This window comes from Nicotiana tabacum, chromosome 10, assembly GCF_000715075.1.
Source record: "Nicotiana tabacum cultivar K326 chromosome 10, ASM71507v2, whole genome shotgun sequence".
In the NCBI taxonomy this organism is placed as follows: domain Eukaryota; kingdom Viridiplantae; phylum Streptophyta; class Magnoliopsida; order Solanales; family Solanaceae; genus Nicotiana; species Nicotiana tabacum.
In genome coordinates this window covers 146190643-146213023 of record NC_134089.1, presented here as the reverse complement: position 1 = coordinate 146213023, position 22381 = coordinate 146190643, and the positions used below count along the sequence as shown (strand labels likewise).

The following is a 22381-nucleotide window of genomic DNA, read 5'->3' as shown; positions in this document are numbered from 1 at the left end:
TTGCTGGTCCCTCTTATCCAATTCCTCGCCAAGGGATCGAGCACTAGGATTCTCCTTCAGCCGCTTGTGCATCTCATGGCACTTATTGTGATAGCGTCGATATTTCTCCAATGCCTTCAGGAAAATCTTAGTCCGAGTGTCAGCCCTACGAGTGCTCTCAATCTCCAACATGTACGTCTGAAAAACGAAAAGATGGGTCAAGACCATATCGTCTAGAAAAATAAAAGAAAACATGAAATAAAGGCGAAACGTACCCTCAGGCCCATAACGGCCACTTCATGCATCAAGTCGATATCAGGAACTTTCCAAAGAGCCTCGTTCTTGACAGCAGAACACAAAAGTCGAACTGCAACACCAGATTCTTCGTGTCCCCCAAAAGATTAATATTCGATGGGATCTCACAAATACGGGACGAGCCTCCCGCATGAACCACCGAGTGGATAAGACCCTCTTCAAACATCCTAACATCATCGGGATCGAGATCCGAGTTGGATTTGTAGTCATCGACCACGACGCCCTTTCCCCTTTCAGCAGCCGAGGAGGAATCATGACCAGGTATCGAGGATGAAGGCCCGTCCGAAACAAAAACATCGGCCTCAGAAATCTGACCCCTCACTGCGGCAAGTTGCTGATCAATGACCGTGGCAGGAATCTCCGTCGACGGGGCAGATACAACGGCTGGCTCCGTCTCTACAAGCAGAACGGTATCAACCCCCGCCCCAAATCCCGTCAAGGGAAAGTCTTCTTCTAGATGTATTACAGTCGGAGGTGTTGTCTTGAACTCCACTCGCCGCCTCTTGGACGACCCCTCTCCTTCCTCAGCACAGGAAGATTCACCCATCGGATATGCGACACGAGTCGGAGCCTCAATTTGAGGGGTGCCCTCCATAGGTATGACCACAGCCGTAAACTTAACTGAAGCAGCCCTCGACAAAGGTCGAGCAGTAGATACTGCAGCAGAGCGAGTAGATGATGTAGGCTAGCAAAAAGCTAATAGAGGAGCCCTCGCTCTCCGCACTCTCCATGACATCGACGAATAGCACATAGGAAACCAAGTAAAAAGAGAAAAGGGAAAAATAACGAACAGAAACGAAATCTCACCTGTAAGGGGCTTGCGTCCATATTTTTCATAAAAGGTCGACCATGTGCGGATCCCCGTCATATGAGGAAGGATGGCACTCACCTACTCGCGGATATCTTCAACAGGTGGATGGGGTAGTTTCACAGTTGTAAAAACATAACAGGGTTTAGTACTACAACGGAAAGCGGTCGGACATATCTCCGACTAAAACTATAGAGACTTATGTGCAAAGTTCCATTTCTCAGGGAACCCCGTATGATCCGCCACAAGGTGCTCGATTCACACTTAGAAGTAATTCTAGTAGAAGCGACGGTTAGCCCTGTCGTCCATCTTCACCACCAGACTCTTCGACCCTCGATAGCGCATGTGAATCATCATGCCGCGAATGAGCTGAGGGGCAAAGATATTGAGCATGTGCCCCAAAGTGATCTCACGACCAGCGAGCTCCACAAACTTGAGCAACATAAGGAACAGTTTATACAGGTACAGTGAAAGTTGAGCGAGGCATACCTCGTAAAAACGTCAAAAATCTACCACCAGGAGAGGGAGAGGAAGTGTATATCCAACAAGAAAAGGGTAGGCGTAGAACACGCAGTACCCTGGGCGGTCAAATGGACTATATCGTCCCCTACCGCCGGCAATATTTCGACATAACGAGGATATCCCCACCTAGCCTCCAGTTCTGCTATCCCCTCCTCATTTATAACAGAGTGAACAGGTTCCGGATCCTCGGAGGAGGGACTGTAGAAGTCGGTCCATGCTTTCCCGGGGCGAGGCAAGATCTTGGCTACCAACGGGACCTCCTCATCCTCTACCACTTCTGCTCCTCCAATGGCTAGAACATCACTTTCCGGCGCCGGAATTGTGACAGGGAGGTCAGCGCGAGAAGAATCAACAACCATTGTGTCAATTTGGTAAAGTAAAGAGATAAAGAAAAGGGAGGATGAAAGTTTTCGGTTAACTGAGGACAATTAAAAATTCAGAGTATCACGAAGAAAGAATATTCACAAAGTTCTTTTCAAGTAAAGGGCAAAGAAGTGTGTCAATCGAATGATGTGTTCCTTCTATTTATAAGAGACATAAATCCCCCAAGCACGAAACCCAAGAGTCGCCAATCGAATCTGATAAAGCATGAAACGTTTCAATTCCCTGGGAACGTGTGTCATAATGGCGGCAACCATGAATAACGTTTTAATCCAAATGATATTTCAGTTCCAAATCAGCCGCAACGGTCCAAGGATATCAAAAGGGTGTCGTTACCTCACTTGAGCCTAAGGACCATACCCAAGGGGTGTAGACACCGGATTTTTGACCCTCCCCGAGAATTTTCACGTTTTTTAGCATAAATATGTAATTTAGGCCTAATATACCTATTTTGACTATTTTTGCTTCATTTCGTTACAAAAAGAAAAATTACAAAAAATATATATATAAATTTTAGTTTATGTATTTCTCATAAACTTGAAAAAATACGAAAATTGTACTTTATTTTGGTACTTTATATAAATTCGAAAATTACAAAAAATATAATTCTATTAATGTTTTGTAGTCATTTTAATTTTGGAAAAATACAAAAAATATGACTTTATATTTTGTCTTTATTAAAAAACGAAAATTACAAAAAAAATAGTTTTATTAATATTTTTGTAGCTATTTTAAATCTTGAAAAATATTTAAAAAAAGATATAGTTTTGTTTAAATATTAGTCTTATTTTTGGTAATTATGTTGCTTGCATAGGACTAGTTAAGCAACGTCGTGTCCTTAATCGGGTCCGAGAAAAAGAATAATATTCGGGTTCAAACTACCCGGTTTTAGGCCTAATTTTCGGACCTAGCCCATAATAAACCGAGTCCCTGACACATGGGGAACCCCACCACGCGTGGGGGACATAAGTCTCGAACCCCACCACGCGTGGGGCTCATTTTTCTGGGCAAACCCATTACAAAACACACGGACAAAACATTTTGAAGGGGGGGACTGATTTTTAAAATTTGAGAGGAGGAGACTATTCATCTTCTTCCTCCTTTGAAAGAAGAAGAAGAAAAACAAAAAACCCTACTGTCCCAAAAACCACCAGCAACCCTACACCCAAAACCACCACTCCCTCACGTAAAACCATCCTCGCACCCCGTCGTCACCCCCACCAAACACCACCACCCTCGTTCCACCTCCAAACCAGTCGCTCCAGCTGACCCCCTCTCCGTCGCGACCCCTCCAGTAAACCACCAAACGACCCTTCAACCACCATCTCCTCACGTCGCCACCAGCTTCCTCAGCATCGTCAAACCACCCAAACTGCCTACGACCATTCCTCCTCCTCCTAGCTCCATTGTCGACAGCCCGTCGCAACCAACTCCCACCTCCATCACCACCTGATGAACCAAGCAGCCCCACGACCATTTTTCTCCTTCTCCGTAGCCAAGAACCAGTCCGCCATTTTCAGTCCAACGAGCAGCTATTGCTGCATGCCAAGCAGTCGTAGCTGCGTTTCCGAGCAGCGGTGGGTTGCTGCGATCTTGCTTGGCCGAGTTTTCTGTTTTCCGTCGAGGTCGACTTTGGTTCGTCGAGGTCCGGTACGTCGAGGAGCTGTCCGAGGTTCCGTCGTTGTTCTTCGTTCAGAGAGGTCCGGCTTGAGTTCCGTCGGGATCGTGTTTGTCGTTCTGAGGTTGTTGAGGTTCAAAGGTTAGTAAACCTCAAGTATTAGATAAGGAAATGTTACGTTAAATGTTCGAAGATGCAATATAGAAATTGGTATGATAATTTTCTGCTCGTGTTTTCATCGTATGCATTTTGTTCATTTTGCATTGTGTTATTCTTGTTTATTTGATGTCATTTAATTAAGTTGGGCTAGTTGTTCTATGACACAAGTTTGATGTTAATTTGTTCGTGGTCTTTTTCTTAGTTCGTTCGGGCAAAATTAGCATTAGTACTTGTTGTTACCACTTCCGAAACACCCATTCACTAGACTTATTTTATTGAATTTTGATAAGTTATGAGATTTTAGTTGTAAAGAAGTCGTAAGGTTTAGTATTGTTAAAGGCGTAAAAATGGCATCCTTTTAAAAAATATATATAAAAATAAAAATAAATAATAATAATAAAAAAAGCGAGACAAGCTTCGCCAAAAATAAAAAATGTACAGATTACGGAGCCCTCACAAAAATATATGTATTAAATACTTAGATTCCGGGACGGGCCGTTTAGCAAAATTCACGGCCCTACCCAAAATAATAATGCGCTAGTTGCTTTAGGCGCGCCTTTAATAATTTATCCTCCCTAACTCGGGTGCACATTTATGTGACCCAAATCCAAATCTCAGCGGAGTTGAAATGTGTCTCTAAATCGCGGGTACACTGATTGTAACGTGGTTCGAGATGCATGTCCATGACGTTGCAAATTCCTTTTAAAAAAAATAAGATTGAGATGAGCCTCGCCGAATAAAAACACAAATTGCGGGGCCCTCAGTAAATACTTGTTTAAAATTACTTAGAATTCAGGAGGGTCGTTTAGCGAATTTCACGGCCTCCGCAAAATAATAACGCGATAGTCTCTTTAAGCGCGTGTTTAATAATTTACTTTCTTAAGCTCGGGTGTGCATTTCATGCGACCCAAATCCAAATCTCAAAACATCAAATAAAATGCGTTCCGGATTGTGGGTGCATTTCATGTGACGCAGTCCAAAGACGTGTTTTAAGCGATGTTCACATTCTTGTAAAAACAATAATAATAAAGCGGTTAAAAGTTAAAATTTGCACATAAGTTCATATTCGTATAAAATCAGATAATCAAGCCAAATATAACAGTTGAGCGACCGTGCTAGAACCACGGAACTCGGGAATCCTAACACCTTCTCCCGGGTTAACAGAATTCCTTATCCGGATTTCTGGTACGCAGACTGTAATATGGAGTCATTCTTTTCCTCGATTCGGGATTAAAATTGGTGACTTGGGACACCCTAAATCTCCCAAGTGGCGACTCTGAAATAAATAAACCAATCCCGTTTCGATTGTCCTTTAATTGGAAAAAACTCCTTTGTACCCCCCGGGTGCGTAAAAAGGAGGTGTGACAAGGGGTAGGTAGTTAGATTTCTCTCAGATATGTAACAATCATAGTCCGTCTGCTAGGCCCGACAGGGGACGACCCCGGCAGACGGAGGGACTAACTGTATTGGTCAAAATCTGACCGCTACGGTCAATCCAGTCGACATCTCGTCCAAGTGGCGAAGCATTGAAAGCCGACATGGTTTATTTCAAATCCAGTACTCACCATACCCGCCAAGTCAAAAACAACGCTTAGGGGACGACGGAGGCAGACGTAGTATGAAAGTTTATCAAACCAAGGACATAACAAAGATTCCCTAACTATATATATGGGGGGGGAAAGGGGGGCGCGACTCTCTCTCTCTCTCTCCCTCTCTTTTCTCTCCTATGTAACCTTCATAGTAGAAGGAAGAACAAAGCAATCTCCAAGAGAATATGTAAAATAGCTTCCCCCATTGATTAATGGGAGACAAAATGAAAAGTATCAATAAGATCGATTACCTCTATCTCAATCTTATGCATTATTTTTCGATTAGTTTATAGATCTGCAGTTTATTATGTTTAACTAAGATTTACCCCTTTATTGTATCTATTGATTTAGTCGAAAAGGTTTCTACCATCTTTTTGGTCAAACAATTCTGACATGTATTAATTTAATTATGTGCCATGTTTGGTTCTAATAAAACATGTTCATTTTCCTTCCGTGAATACCTATACCAAATATTTATACTCAATCATATGATTTGCCTAGATTGAGATGATCTTTTACTTAATACTATGATTAGTGATTAAGCTTCGTGTTAAAAAAACATATGTCATATGTTTATTGGTATCAAATCAAACATAAATGTAAGTAGGAGTGACAAACGATCGGGTCGGGTCGGATATAGTTCGGGTTGAAAATGGGTAATGAAAAAACGGATCAATTATCCGATCCGACCCATATTTAATACGGATAAAAAAAGGATTAACCGGCGGATAATATGGGTTACCTATATTATCCATGACTTCTTGTATATGATCACTTTTGAGAGAATTCTTAGTCTCTCTAACTTGAGGAACCCCCAATTTGAGGCTTTACAAATGTAAAAATTAGACCCATTGGTTATCCATTTTCTAAATGGATAATATGGTTTTTATTCATATTTGACCCTTTTTTAAAAAGTTCACTATCCAACTCATTTTTTAGTTGGATAACATGGGTGGTTAACTATTTTTTCTTTGAACTATTTTGCTACCCCGAAATGTATTTTGTGTGTCGCGCACTTTGAAATTAAAAAAAGAAAATGAAACCAGAAGGCCTATGATTTTAGAACTGGGAAGATGTTCTTTTTATCCTTAGGACCTCATCTTCTTCAAAGAATAAAAAATAATCCCATAAACTTTTCATAGAAGATAAAGATTCGAACTCCTTTTTTGGCCAGGCTAGTGAACACATGACTTCATTCGTTTAATCGTAGCTTTTAGTTGAATGTAATTATTTTCACATTAAAATAATGCACATGATGTACTAACTAATTGCTGTGGGGTCAAATGTGTGAATAATTGTGAAATAAAATAATAGAAATGGGGAGAAAGAGAAAAAGTGAGAGGAAATAGAAGGCCTTAATGCAATTTTACACCGACGACTCGTGGCCTGTGGAAGCGTGCCACAAGCCACATTAAACTATCACTTGGATTTTATTTCCTGTTTTATCTACATTTAAAATATGACAAAAATAAAACAAGCCCTTTTTTATTTTCTGGACGTAAAGAAAATTGTGATTTGGATAGTGAATACTCTCACATTGTTAAGTTGAAGGCAAAATACTATTTTCCTTTTGTTTTCCCCAATAGAAACTAGAAAGTAATCCCTTTAAGGGTTTATATTTCTGTTAAAGGTTAAAAAGAGTAAAGAATAAGAGCACAAAGAGAAATATAGTTAAAAAAGGATAAAAATCACTTTTAGCACGCGACGTGAATTATTTATATTTGATAATCATAAAAGTATATAAAATTAATATACTTTTTATATATAACATTGTTATCCCTAATAGAAAGTAATCCAGCTAAAAAGAGTAAAGAATAATAGCATAAAGAGAAATATAAAAAAAAAAGAAGAGGCGTAGACAAATTGACATTTTCAAAGGGCAAAGGAATCTTCCAATAAAATTTTAACATAAAAACAAAGTAGCGAATAAATAGATAATTTTGACCTAATCAATATTCATTTTATTGCCATTCTCTTCTCCTTATAAAAACGAAAAAAATAAAATAACGCGAACCAGCCCAGCTTTTTCAGCTCCATGTGTTGTGCCGCAGCTTAGGCACTGCTTAGCATTTGAATAATCTCCTCTTCTCTCTCTCTCTCTCAATCATTCCCCAATTCTCAATTCATAAATCCATCCCCATATCTTCCTTCTGTTTCTCTGTTATCTTCTTCGTCACTATCATCTTCATCTTCATCTCTGTTTTGTTTTTTTCTTCTAGAAATTCGGCACACAACCCTAGGAAATACACATCATAATTGTTTGAATGGTTGTGATCTGAAATTTTGGTGTTATATATAAAGACATAAAGAGAGTCATGTATAGTAATACCGCTCGCAAATACTCTTCTTCTGCCGCTTCTTCACTCTTGAGAAGAGCCTCTTCTTCTTCCGTTTCTAGACCAGTAGCTTCCTCTTCTGCTGCTGCTCACGCGCCTTCGTCTTCTTCACTCTGTAATCAGCAGCAGCGTTTCTCCTCCACGTTCCGGTCTGTGAGGTGCTCGGTGCCGCGGTGGAGCCACGGTATTGATTGGAAGTCTCCGATCAGTCTTACTGCTCAGATCAGGACCGCCGCCCCTGCTCTCAACAGCTTCCACCGAAAGCTCTCTACCATGGGTACTTTTGTCTTTTAATCCTAGATTTGTTTTCTGGGTAATTTTGTCAATCTGAAAAAGTAAATCGAAAGAATATGCTTTCTTATATTGACATGTAAAATTATAATTTAGCCTATTATAACAAGTTATTAAATAGAATAAATATATTTTACATTGTTAGTGCACAAAACTTTAATCCTATTTTTAGTAGTAATAAATAATAGGAGTAATACACATTGTGACAAAGGTTAGTGGAACGTGGGTGGTAGGGTCGATGAATGGGAAGACTTTTGAAGTTGACTTAAGATATTTATCATTTGTGTTTGTGGTTAGGTATTTTCATTAAAAAAACATAAAAAAACTACTATTTATTTATGCGTAATAGTGCTACTAAGAGCTGCTGTAAGTGAATGCGAATCAATTCTCAGTAGAAAAGCAAGAAGAATCTGATTCTTTTTTGTGTTGATGATGGATTCAGCTGAAAAGAACCCATTTAAGGAAATCCTCACTGCTCTTCCAAAGCCTGGAGGTGGTGAATTCGGAAAGTTCTATAGCCTACCTGCTCTCAACGATCCCAGGATTGGTAAACTTTAAGACCCTCTGATACTTTCTATTTTTATTTTTTAGCAGACCTGATTATTTTCTTAGATTGAATGTTGATCTGTATCTTTCTCATCAGTTTGATTATTGACTTTTTCTTGGTCTGTTGATTTGTATATAACAGAGAAGCTACCATACTCTATTAGGATTCTTCTCGAATCAGCAATTCGTAATTGTGACAACTTTCAAGTGAAAAAGGAAGATGTTGAAAAGATTATCGACTGGGAAAATTCTGCACCTAAGCTTGTGGAGATACCCTTCAAGCCTGCCCGTGTGCTGCTGCAGGTACTAGTCTTTTGCATGTCTTGAACATTAAAAAAAAGAATGCAGTGTGAGATGACAGGCGGTTTTCACCTGAACAATTCTCTTGTTTGACAGGATTTTACTGGTGTACCCGCTGTGGTGGACCTTGCTTGCATGCGTGATGCCATGAACAACCTCGGCAGCGATTCTGACAAGATCAATCCATTGGTATGCGCTGTTTCTAGTTAGTGCATTATGGCAAAGTTTCTTTAACTAATTGAAATTGTGAATAGAATGCGGTATAGTCACTTGATGAATAAAGCACACAAATTTTCTGTCTGGCACTCTGGCAGTCGTTGTCAATACTGCAGTTTGACTAAAGGTAGAGGAAAACTGTCAGTTGCGTTTGTAATACTTTTGATAAGTCAAATGACTTTCATCTACTGAGTTGCTTATATTAATCTCGTTCATGAACATTGAATTGCATTATGCTATTAGTATTGTGTCACAATATCAGCTTATTCATCAGACAATTTTATGCTTCAATTCCTTGGTTATAGTTCTTTTCATATTCCTCTCATGAATGAATCTTTTTCCACTTAATGATAATTCTTTTTCTCGAATATTATTTCAGGTTCCTGTTGACCTAGTTATTGATCACTCTGTTCAAGTTGATGTGGCAAGGTCAGAAAATGCAGTCCAGGCTAATATGGAGCTTGAATTCCAAAGGAACAAGGAGAGATTTGCCTTTCTTAAGTGGGGATCTAATGCTTTCCACAACATGCTTGTTGTTCCACCTGGGTCTGGTATTGTGCATCAGGTATTGGTCATGAAAATTGAATGTCAAAGCTGGTTGTGCTGCTGGATTTGTTGAATGTGTCATAGTTGTGCTGGGTTCTAGCTATTTCTTGAATCCTGAATTTTTAACGTTGTATTTCTTACTTATCTTCAGTCTTTAGCTTAAATGCAGTGAGATTCCTGGCTTTGCTCTCCTTATATATCCTCTGAAACAACACACTTGCAAAGCTGATAATAGTTTTTGGCTCCATAATTTTAGGTCAATCTTGAATATCTTGGAAGGGTTGTCTTTAATAGGGATGGGTTTCTCTACCCAGACAGCGTGGTCGGAACAGATTCCCACACAACCATGATTGATGGGCTAGGAGTTGCTGGCTGGGGTGTCGGAGGTATTGAAGCTGAAGCTGCTATGCTTGGCCAGGTATGCAACTATGAGTGGTGTAGTAATCCTTCTATCTCTTGCTGAATCCTGGTTTATCCGTGTGTTGTTGCAAAGATTAGACAGCTATGGCTTTATGCTAAGGTGTCACACATTGCTCTTGTGACCGTGTTAATGTCTGCATTTTGCCAAATATTTTTTAGTGGAGAATATGCATTAACTTGGTGACTGGCACATGTGGAAGTTAACGGAGGGACATCAATCAGCATATAAAGTTGCAAGAGCTTTATGATTTGATGTGTCTATGTTATTCTTGCTTTGTTTCAAAGTACATGTCAACATTGCGCTTTTCATTCTCAAAACAAAAAGGTCAACATTGTGTTTTTAGTTTATTCAAATAGTCTATACCGATGAAAACACGGGACTTACAATTACTAATTGGCAATGCTGTTCTTGACTATCCTATCAATTATAAAATAAAAGTAATATGTCAGGACATCTTTTCTCCTTATTAGACGCTAAACGTTACATATTTTAAACTCTCCCCTACATAAACGTGATGCAAATCAAGGGAGTAGAGTTTTGTTTTTACACTTATACGCTAGATTAGAGAGGAGCATGATAGTTGATTACTTAGGACTTTCCCTTGCCTCATTTATCTGACCTTGTAGTCCTTCTTTCCTTACATATGGGTTTTCATTGCATCCACTGACCATATTTGGGCTCTTCCCGAAATTCTGTGTATTCCTGATTCCTGAAAGCATGTTTTGGTGATTCGTGAATCCATCCAAATAAAAAGGTTATTCATGAATCTTCATGTAGTTAGTGCAATCAACTAGTTTTGTGGCTTCATACCCTATTTGACAATAATGAAAGACTACATATCATTTATTCTTGAAAAAGTTGGAAGGTGAGATGCGATTCTCACTTTGCCAGAAAAAAAGTTTTGGTTATATTTTTTCCATTCAGCATTTAGTACATATAGCTGCTATCTTCCCAAAAATCGGATCAAGCCAGAATAGGATGTTACTTTACCTCCTCTTAGAATAGTATGCACTGTGTTCACTTAATCTGAGCGGAAAATGACATTGTCTTTCCTCTGTGTGTGCTGCTTGCCTGTTCTTCTGTTTGTTTTATATATGTGTAGAAAAAGAATAGCTTTCTAGGTAATTTTCACTTTAAATTGTGAGTTGTGACAAATACTTTGATATTGATTCTGATATTTGCACTTTGGATGGCAATTTTGTAAAACTTCTTCTGTATACTGACAGCCAATGAGCATGGTGTTGCCTGGAGTTGTCGGGTTCAAGTTATCAGGGAAATTGCGAAATGGTGTAACTGCCACTGACCTTGTCCTGACTGTCACTCAAATGCTCAGGAAGCATGGTGTTGTCGGAAAGTTTGTTGAATTCTATGGTAAATAATAAACATTGACTAAGTTTCCTATGCAAATAGTTCAACCAGTGTTTAATAGTTCCACCAGACAAGGGCTTGACTGTTTTGTTTTCATGTAGGTGATGGAATGGAAGGGCTATCTTTGGCTGACAGGGCCACCATTGCAAACATGTCTCCTGAATATGGTGCAACAATGGGTTTCTTCCCTGTAGATCATGTTACCCTGCAATATCTCAAGTTGACTGGGAGAAGTGATGAAACAGTGAGTGTTTAGACTTTTGCCTGTTTTAATTGAAGATTTGAGTGTGAAATTTCATCTTTATACGTGGCTAACCCCTCTACCTAAAAATTTAGATTGCAATGATAGAGGCGTATCTCCGTGCAAATAAGATGTTTGTCGACTATAATGAGGTTAGTTTTGTTTGCTGCCTCAATTGCGGTTACTCTAGTTTCGGTATGAGAATCTTATTTGGCAAATGAATGAAGGTTATGATCTAATCTATTGGCATAGTTGTTATGTTTCCTTACAATTTCTAAAAAACTATTGCCCTCTTTATTTCAGCCTCAACAAGAAAAAGTGTATTCTTCTTATTTGGACCTAGACCTTGTGAACGTTGAACCATGTGTGTCAGGGCCAAAGAGGTATGTGTTCCAGCTTGCATAAATTCTATATTAAGATACAAAATATACTATAAGGTCTATATAACATGTTTGTTTTCCTTTGTAGACCTCATGACCGTGTGCCTTTGAAAGAGATGAAGTCTGACTGGCATGCTTGCCTTGATAACAAGGTTGGATTCAAGGTGAGCGAGCTATTCATTTTGATTTCTCCATCTGTCCCATTTTATGTGGCATTATTTGATGGGCACAGAGTTGAAGAAAGAAAGAAAGAATGAAAGATTTTTGACACTTGTGATCTAAACCAAGCCATATACATTTGTGTGGCTAAAATCATCTCATTACAGATAAAATGAGAATTTTAAAGTTATTGTTTCTAAATATAGAAATGTGTCACTTTTTTGAACATACTAACAAGGAAAGTATGCCACTTAAATTGGGACAGGGGGAGTACCATTTAGTTTCCTCTTGGTTGATTAGGTTGTAACGTAAATTTATGACTATAAAGTATCCAAGGTCAGCTTCTCACTTCTGGAAATGCTGATGCAACTGGTTCTACTTTGATGCAGGGATTTGCTGTGCCAAAAGAAGTGCAAGATAAAGTAGCTAAGTTTGACTTTCACGGGCAACCTGCAGAGCTCAAACATGGCAGTGTTGTGATTGCTGCTATCACAAGTTGCACAAATACATCCAATCCCAGTGTTATGCTAGGAGCAGCTCTTGTTGCCAAAAAGGCTTCTGAGCTGGGTCTACATGTCAGTACTACTCTATATATTTGCATTTTTCTTTCTTCAAAGTTTTAGGCATGCCTTCTTAATCCTTGTTCCTGATGTATTTTCCAGGTTAAACCATGGGTTAAAACAAGCCTTGCTCCAGGCTCTGGTGTTGTTACAAAATATTTACTCAAGAGGTATTGATTGAAGTTTTCTAAAAGAAAAAGTTTCTACTAACCCTGCCCATTGTTATTTGAAAACATTCTAATATGTCATTTTCTGCATGAAACAGTGGGCTACAGAAGTATCTAAATCAGCAGGGTTTCAACATTGTTGGCTATGGCTGCACCACTTGTATCGGTAATTCTGGGGACTTGGACGAATCTGTTGCTTCTGCCATATCAGAGAATGGCAAGTCCATACAATTGATTTTATTTTGTGATTGCATTGGCTGGAGTCTGTCTAGGACATGATCAGTTCGCTATATTGTTTGACTAATTCAAAATGTTATAATGCAGACATTGTTGCTGCTGCTGTACTCTCCGGAAACCGCAACTTTGAGGGGCGTGTTCATGCCCTGACAAGAGCAAACTATCTTGCTTCACCTCCTTTGGTGGTTGCCTATGCTCTTGCTGGCACGGTATGTAAATGCACTTAGAGTTATATAATTAATTTATCCGGAGAATTACCTTTAACACAATGTTATTCTTTATAGTAAGTGAAAGGATGAAAGAACATACTTAAAGTTTATAAAAAGGGATTATGCTTTATAGTAAGTGAAATGCTGTAGAAACATACTAGATTTCTTGCGGTCATAGATGATTTGGCAGTGGAGTGCTGAACTGGTTGGTGGCAATGTTGAGCAAGTTTTATGGAATATCAAAGCAGCTTTAAATAAATTATCTTTTTATAGCTATGTCAATTGGATCTTTCATTTATCTTGTCCTACAAGTGTGACATTGGATTGGGTACTTTGGTGTGGATTCTTCAAAATAAACTTAAACTTAGAAAAATTATAAAGCTGTTTGGGATACTCGTAAGCACCGTGTCAGCAACGTAGTCATATGCCCTATGTTGCACGGACTCTCCAAAATAGCTGCCGTACCCGTGTCAGATCCTCCAACAATGCACTATTTTTGGAGGATCCTCCACGCACCAATCGATATTTTCGGAGAGTCCGAGCAACATTAGTCAGGTTCATGTAAATTAGAGTTAGAGACAATTGCTTTTGCTGAATCATCAAATCTCTAAAATGAGGATAGGAACTTTAAAGCCTAAAAGACATAAAAAAAATGAAGCTTTAAAAGTGACAAGTGTTTGATTTCTGACATTAAAGCCCCCTTTTTGAGTGAGTGCTTTCAGTGGTAGGTCACGGTTAGCATTCCTGTCTTGTGCATCTTGCATCAGGCAGGGCTATTGGTGGCTTAACTAGAATGTGTTTAGACATGACTCAGCCTGGTGCAAGCTGCATTGCTCCCAGGAGAACAAATACAACAGAAAACAGGATTCCGTAACTAGACACTCAATTGAATTTCTTGCACATTCTGACCTTGGTCTTGGTCTCCGATATTGTAAAAAATATTCATGGTTTAATAGGTCAAAATTGATTGTTGATTATCCTGTGTACTTATGTCGGTGATGGATTTGCTTTGCAGGTTGATATCGACTTTGAGAAAGATCCAATTGGGGTGGGAAAGGATGGTAAGGATGTGTACTTCAGGGATATATGGCCATCAACTGAAGAAATTGCTGAGGTATGTATTCAGTGATGTGCTTATGTACCCATGATCAATTACAAACAGAGTAAATTTACCATGGAACTTTCCATGTTAGGTTGTTCAATCAAGTGTATTGCCAGACATGTTCAAGAGTACTTATGAAGCTATTACAAAGGGCAATACCATGTGGAATGAATTATCTGTACCAACAGCAAAGCTGTACTCATGGGATCCTAATTCTACATACATTCATGAGCCACCATATTTCAAGGGTATGACCATGGATCCTCCTGGGCCCCATGGAGTGAAGGATGCCTACTGCTTGTTGAACTTTGGTGATAGTATTACCACGGATCACATTTCACCTGCTGGAAGCATTCATAAAGATAGCCCAGCCGCTAGGTACCTTATGGAGCGCGGTGTCGATCGCAGGGACTTCAACTCATATGGTAGCCGTCGTGGTAACGATGAAATTATGGCTAGGGGTACTTTCGCCAATATCCGCCTTGTGAACAAGCTGTTGAATGGGGAAGTTGGTCCAAAGACAGTCCACATTCCCACAGGAGAAAAACTCTCTGTGTTTGATGCTGCAATGGTACTATCCTTTTTCTGTTTTTTAATGTTCAAAATCCTATTTTTGTCAAAGATACAGTTTGCATTGTGCATGCCTATTAGCTACAGCAGACAATTACTTGAGATCTTTGCTGATTTATATTAACACTTCTTAAACACATGATGTCTTAGAAATACAAATCTGCTGGGCAAGACACTGTTATCTTGGCTGGAGCTGAATATGGAAGTGGAAGCTCCCGAGATTGGGCTGCCAAGGGCCCAATGTTGTTGGTGGGTTTCTTGAGCATTGCTTCTTGACTTGGTTGATTCCGTCTTTTTCTTTTTTACCATAGAATTTCCTAATTAACGAATAATTTAACAGGGAGTTAAAGCTGTAATTGCTAAGAGCTTCGAGAGGATTCACCGCAGCAACTTGGTAGGAATGGGTATCGTGCCTCTATGTTTTAAGGCTGGGGAGGATGCAGATACACTTGGATTGACAGGTCACGAGCGATATACCATTGATCTTCCAGAAAATATTAGTGAGATCCGCCCAGGTCAAGACGTTGCTGTACGAACAGATACTGGAAAATCCTTCACTTGCATAGTGCGGTTCGACACCGAGGTGCGTCTCACATTATCGGTCTCTTTTGTTTTCAGTTCTTATATCCTGGCGTTTCTTTGTGTTAAAGATGTTGCTGTGGCTATTGGGTTGCATGATAAAGATGCTTCCTTTTTGACGGTGTTTGAGTTTCTTGTACCTTTATACAAGTCTTTGCCTAGAGTGCTGAAGGAAAGGCGAAGAACAAAAGGAAAATAAAAGAATCTGAGCAAACACCTTATCAAAATTTAGAAATCTGAGCAAGCATACTAAGGAATTAAATTTACTCTTAAAGCTATCTTTGCGAAATTGGGACACTTAAATTTGGGTCTTTTTACTGAACTTGGATGAAGGATGTCAATATCTTTTCTTTTTTGGGTTAAAACAACTTGTTCAGATGTGGAAAGCAACAGGCCCAAATAGGATAAAGAAGGTTCAAATAGCCAACCCTAACTAGTTTGGGATTGAAGCGCCGTCGTAAGATAGGATGTCATGATCCAGAATATCTAACTAAAAGGAGTGTGTTGAAAATTAAGAATCGTGGACAGTAAATCATGGTCTACTGGATTGCGACTTGTCACATGGAGCTACATGGATATTGAGGATTCATATAGCTAATCCACTAGTTTGGAATTGGGGGTGTAGTAGTAGTGAATATTGATTATTGTTGTATGAACAGTAAATCATGGTGCATCTTTTGTAGTAATCAATGTATACATATAAAATTATTGAACGACGTATATAGGTGAAGGACATATAGGTGTATATGTATAAAATTATTGAACGATGACATGTAGGTGAAGGACAAAATTAGGATGTCTTTCATCACCCTCAAAAGAGGAGGAAAAACGTTTTTATCTCTTCGTATATTAGCTTGAATGCTCGATTCTGTTACTATCATATCACTTTTAGATCACATAAAGCGATATGATATGATCTCCATAAATTCTGCATGCATTGTTGGATGTAGAATAAACTGTCACAACAGTATGAGATCTCCTGTATAAATTCTTCATCATTCATTATTTTTTGGTAAGATATTGACATTTAAGAGCTTCTTCTATCTTGTGCAGGTGGAGTTGGCTTATTTCAACCATGGAGGTATTCTGCCATATGTCATTCGTCAGTTGACTAAGCAATAAGGGACCGCTTTGATTATTTGGCCACCTTTACGAGCTGCTTAATTGCGGGAAGATGACAGCAGAAAGAGAGCTTCTCATTAGAGAATCTTGAGAAGGGAATAAAGGATTTTAAAACTTTTTATGTCCCTGTTGTCGGGCAAAGTGTTGTTTATTTACTTCGGGAAGCACTGAAAATGGCAATCTTTTGCCAACAGATAGCAACATACCATTTTTTGGTAATAAAATTTATATTATGATTGTGTTTTAGCAAGGATTATTTGAAGCTTCTTGGTGAGAATCACAGGTACTATTCGGTAGTTTAATTTTTTGTTATTTTATTTTTCGGATTCTGTTCTTTAGTTTTTTTTTGAAATTGTGGGCTTTTTGCATTTCCTTTAGTGGTAGCTGTTGCTTTAATGCTCATAGGTGAATGTATCTGTGAATAAGATCGTTTCTCCCAAGTTGTACATTAGAGTAAGTGTTTCTTTTGTCATGAAAAGTTTCACTGTTTCATCTGGTTTGTGAACCCTGGACCTTATGTTTACCTCTGAGCTGTCAGACTGAGGTTTAAACTATGCTGTTAATATTTGCTGGGAAATTCTAATAGTTCAGAAATTGAAACGGGGGCAAAGAAATTCGTTAAAATGTTCAATCTCCTATAAATATAGGTACATAGACCCTTACTGACAAGGGAAACGATCATGCCACTCCGCCTGCAAGTAATCCGTGGGATGTTATTTGGTACCACTTCACAATTTTATCTTATTTTATGCGTACTAATATATAATATTCATTAAAAAACTTTATATGCATTTCTTGAAAATAATACAAAGTAAATAGTGATCTGTGACAAGATAAAGCAAAAACCAGCAACAGAAACCAGACCTTCCTAAAAGTTGAATTGTCTCGAACGGTTTTGCAGAATCTAGGATACAACGGTGCTCTCGGTCTCGCAATATTTAAAATTTTGAGATCAGTTTAATACCAACCGGTGTTAACAGAGAAATAATAGCCTGTTTGACTAAACTTCTAAAATCAGCTTATTTTGAAAAATGTTTTTCTAAAAAGTATTTTTGGTGATAAGCAATTTGTGTTTGACTAATTAAATTTGAAAAACACTTTTGAGGCGTAATTAATGTTTGGCCAAACTTTAAAAACTGTAAGTGTATTTTTCTCAAAAATACTTCTTTGAAAAGTGCTTTTGGATAGAAACTATTTTTTTTTTCTTCTCAAAAATTGCTTTCGCTTCTCCTCAAAAGCACTTTTTTTCTTTCTAAAAGTTTGGCCAAACACCTCAATTTTTGAAAGAAAAGAACACTTTTGGCCCAAAAAAAAGGCTTGGCCAAACAGGCTAAAAGTTCCCCTTTGCACAAACCTGCAATATATTAAATTTTGCAAATTTATCTTTTCCACTGAATGTCGCCTAAGGAACAGCTCTGCAAAAATAAGTTCGCTAGAAAATTGAGTCTTAAGTTGAAGGGTGGATTAGTTAATCCTTCGTTGATTTGGGAGGATTTGAGAATACCTGTTCTGCTTTTAGGATTGCAAACATGTGTACACACAGAGGCCAAGTAAAAACACACTAGCATTAACAAAGAAGTAGTTTAGTCTTGCTATACTTTACAGGATTTTTCAACACTTTTACAATGATACAATCTCATCGACAGAGAGAGAAGAATCTAGAATCCAGATACTCGACTTCACAAAATTTTGGCTTCAAAATTATTAACAAAAAGTTCATTTTATAATTGAACATATATATTATCCAGAAACGAATTGAGAATTGATAATTAATCGGTTCAGAATGAGTCTAATTTATTTATGTATACACACAAGCATAGAGTTTTTCCCATATGTATTTATGAATTGATCGAGCTGAAAGTAACGATCGAGCTGAAAGTAACGAGTTTTAATGAATCCACTGAACCAACTTTGAGTAATACGATCTTGATGTATATGTCCATGTATACGCATCAGTTTCGCATAAAATCTGAAATTAACATCAACAAAATTCTGAATATATCAAGGAATCCCTCCCTAAACCCCTCCCGCACCAAAGAAAAAAAAAAAAAAAAGATATAAAGAAAAAACTAACCTTTAGACTGTGCTCATTCAGAGGGATATATATAACCAAATATTAACAACCTCAATCTGTTACCACAACAAGATTTAGAAGAAAAAAATAGGAGGAAATATTCAGAACATTATTAGTGGTCCTCTGGAATACACTCAAGAGTTGGCCTCCAATTTGTGCTACTACTTATTTTTTCAGAAAATCCATCGTGAAGTAATCTTCTTCTGCTGCTTCTTATTCTTCTACCTCTACTTTCTGACTTTATTTTTCTTAAAAATTCATCTGCTGAGGAATAATTAAACTGCCCATTCAATATTTGCATCAATTCTTCTTGTGTCACGACTAGCCTAATCCTTACCACACCTTTTCTCATCATTTCTTGGCCCTCTTCTCTGTCATCATCTACTCTAAATCTAACACTTTTTCTTCTCTTATTAATGCTTTGTTCCTTTGCCTTTTGTGCTTCCTCAATTGGTGTCTCAACTTTCTCTTCATTATGAACTAGAAAATCAGCTTTACTATATTTCATGCAATTTCCCATTTGGGTTTTTGGAGATATTTAGAAAGAAAAAAGAAGATGACTATTAGAGTTTTTGTGAAGAGAAGAAGAGGTGGTGGAGGTTAGAATCTTGAAATATAAAGAGATGGAGGAGGGAAGGAGCACATGGAGTTGCCGGCTGTTTCGCCTTATTTTTGGAAGAACAAAAACTATGCTTTATACATTAATTGAAACTACGGAGTCAAAATTTGAAGTTTATAGATTCAGAATTTTAATCATTTTAGTTACTACGTTCTAAATTGATAATAATTCATATATATATTTAATTAATTTTTTAAAACAAATATAATATTTAAACTAAAGTTAATGAATTCGATCAAACTCGTAACCTACGCACTAGCTCCACTCCTTACAACTACCAAATAATACTCCTTGATTAGAAAGAGAGATTTGTTTAGTTTATAACAGTGAGCGAATATTCACTTAAATTCAAGTAAGAAATGCGGTTTTGTTAGCATCATATAACAAACACATGTTAAAAGGTTGGTCGAAGAACAACAATAAATAAAATATAGGTATCGGCCTGTGGCGGTTGCAGTTGATCAAAATCACCACCTGTGTAGAGATCTCTTTATTATAAATGTAGGATACTTAATTCAACAAATTAGAATTGTTTGCGTCAGCCCAAAAAACTTTATATAATTTAGGCTATTGTAGTAAGACACAATGTATGGGAGAGGGTCGGTGAAGCGAGGGTGACGATGACAGTGTCTGTATCCGACAATCAGTTCGAATTCATGTCGGGTTGTTCTACCACAGAAGCTATACACCTTGTTAGGAGGTTGGTGGAATTGTATAGAGAGAGAGAAGGATCTGTACATGGTGTTTATTGACCTAGAGAAAACGTATGACAAGGTTCCTAGAGAAGTTCTCTGGAAATGCTTAAACTACTAGAAATCCGGAAAAAAACAACCAAAGTTGGCTGCTTACAGGTCAAAATGCGACAAAAAATCGTCCAAACTGGCTTGGTCACTATTTTGCTGGTCCCTTTACCTTAGAGACCAAAGTTGGTCGCTAAGGTAAAAGGACCAAATATTCCGGGTTATAATATACCGACCAACTTTGATCGCTTTAATATTTTAATAATATAAATTTACCAACCAAAGTTGGTCTCTATATTTAAATTACATTTATTTATTTATTATTAATCAAAATATAGCGACCAACTTTGGTCTGTAAACCAAATATTATATTTTAAAATCTGGAAAATAGCGACAAAAGTTGGTCGCTTTTTTTTAATTTTTTTTAAACATAAGCGACCAAAATTGGTCGTTTTTCTGGGTATAATTTTGGCAGAAACTGCCTGTTTTGGCAGCTACACCACCTGCCAGCATACCAAATTCCCTATTACAAGCAACAACAACAACAATACCAACAACAACAACAACACAACAACAACAATAACATTAAAACCAACAAACTATAAAGTTCAATAAAACTAACACATTAAGCTAACAAAACTAAGTTAACGCTTATTACAAGCCCATTCGAAAACTGGTTCTATTGTCTAGTTCAAAGTATATAAAGTACTCAAGGAGTGTTCTTTCAGCATACTCGTCTGAAAGTTAGATTGCCTCGCCCGACTCATTAGGTGGCTGACTGCGTATGAATTCCTCCACGTCAGCTGTGAAGCGAACCTATAAGAAAAATTATATTGAATTAGTATTTCAAAATTTATATAAAAGTAAATCAAAATAATTAATGAAAAGTAAAAAATTTACATTTATAGTCGAGGCTCGACCCTTGACCCACCTTTCTGGATTAGTCTCTTTCTTCTTCTTTACAATACAAGTCTCATTGAATAGCTCATCTTGCTTCATTGGCATCATAAAGCTGTCTGGTGGCTTTGGTGATTATCCTCGTGGTACTATTACTCAGAATGAACTTGGATACAAAGAATAACTTGGATACAGTACCTGACAGGGTGTGTCTTTGATCAATTGTTGTTCTCATTAGCGACAATGATGATGAGAAGGCAATGACATGTGTTTCAAACAGTGATGGTGTAGGTAGGAATTTAACATCTCCTAAGCAGATAAAAGAAGAGGTTATAGAGGAATTCTCTACTTCATTTTCCAAGAGGAAAGTAAGTTTAATTGAGAGTGACAAGGTTGATGGTAATGGAAAGTTGTCCGTTGTTCATGGCAATTCACATAAAACGGGGATCATAAGACTCTGCGAAGACAAAGACGAAAGGAAGTTTTATTCTCAACTTTCTTCCAAGTCTGATCCGTACAAGCTTAATGGGATTGGTGATATTTCTTCGGATTCAGACAATGATTTGAGTGATAAAAGTATGGAAATGCTAATCAAAAGAATTAAAGGTAAACCATTTTTCTTGGAAGAGAAGGATGCTGAACTCTGCATGAACGTGATATGTGCACTTTATAGGCAACATATTTCTCCAAACTTCTCTTCCTTAGAGAAGCATTTTACCTTTAATTCTTTTGATTAACATTTCCATACTTTTGTCACTCAAATCATTGTCTGAATCCGAAGAAATATCACCAATCCCATTAAGCTTTTACGGATCAGACTTGGAAAAAAGTTGAGAATAAAATTTCCTTTTTTCTTTGTCATCACAAAGTCTTATGATCCTCGTTTTACGGGAACTGTCATGAGCAACGGACAACTTTCCATTACCATCAACCTTGTCACTCTCAATTAAACTTATTTTCCTCTTGGAAAATGAAGTAGAGAATTCCTCTATAACCTCTTCTTCTATCTGCTTAGGAAATGTTAAATTCCTACTTACACCGTCACTGTTTGAAACACATGCCATTGCATTCTCATCATCATTGTCGCTAATGAGAACAACAATTAAAGACCCACTCTGCCAGGTATTGTATCTAAGTTAGTCTTGGTGAAAGTTCCATTGCATGTCTAATAAATTCATCAACCCCTTCTACAAACTCCTTCCGCAATCCTAAATTTTAATTCATATCCACAAAAGTTCAATTCATATCCTAAAGGCTCAATTCATATCCTAAAAGTTCAATTTACACACAAAAATTTCAAATCATATCCTAAAGGTTCAATTCATATCCT

At 37.8% G+C, this 22381-nt stretch overlaps 1 protein-coding gene across 1 annotated transcript; it reads left to right on the top strand.

Annotated features, from left to right (window-relative positions):
- Nucleotides 1–7313: 7313 nt before the first annotated feature.
- LOC107825601 (aconitate hydratase, cytoplasmic) lies at nucleotides 7314–16971 on the top strand. Its single transcript, XM_016652479.2, has 20 exons — nucleotides 7314–7984; nucleotides 8441–8545; nucleotides 8687–8847; nucleotides 8941–9033; nucleotides 9440–9625; nucleotides 9863–10024; nucleotides 11254–11398; nucleotides 11497–11639; nucleotides 11732–11788; nucleotides 11940–12019; nucleotides 12105–12180; nucleotides 12565–12750; nucleotides 12838–12905; nucleotides 13001–13119; nucleotides 13227–13348; nucleotides 14364–14462; nucleotides 14542–15021; nucleotides 15171–15269; nucleotides 15361–15603; nucleotides 16653–16971. The coding sequence occupies exons 1-20, from the start codon at nucleotides 7687–7689 to the stop codon at nucleotides 16719–16721; spliced, it is 2991 nt and encodes a 996-aa protein (XP_016507965.1). The 5' UTR covers nucleotides 7314–7686; the 3' UTR covers nucleotides 16722–16971.
- Nucleotides 16972–22381: the final 5410 nt, after the last annotated feature.

Bases quoted from the DNA above. Each gene is read 5' to 3' on its own strand.
- LOC107825601 (XM_016652479.2), top strand. From the start codon at position 7,687: ATGTATAGTAATACCGCTCGCAAATACTCTTCTTCTGCCGCTTCTTCA. The intron at 8,546-8,686 runs GTAAACTTTAAG...TGTATATAACAG, and splicing joins TCTCAACGATCCCAGGATTG to AGAAGCTACCATACTCTATT. The intron at 11,640-11,731 runs GTGAGTGTTTAG...CTAAAAATTTAG, and splicing joins CTGGGAGAAGTGATGAAACA to ATTGCAATGATAGAGGCGTA.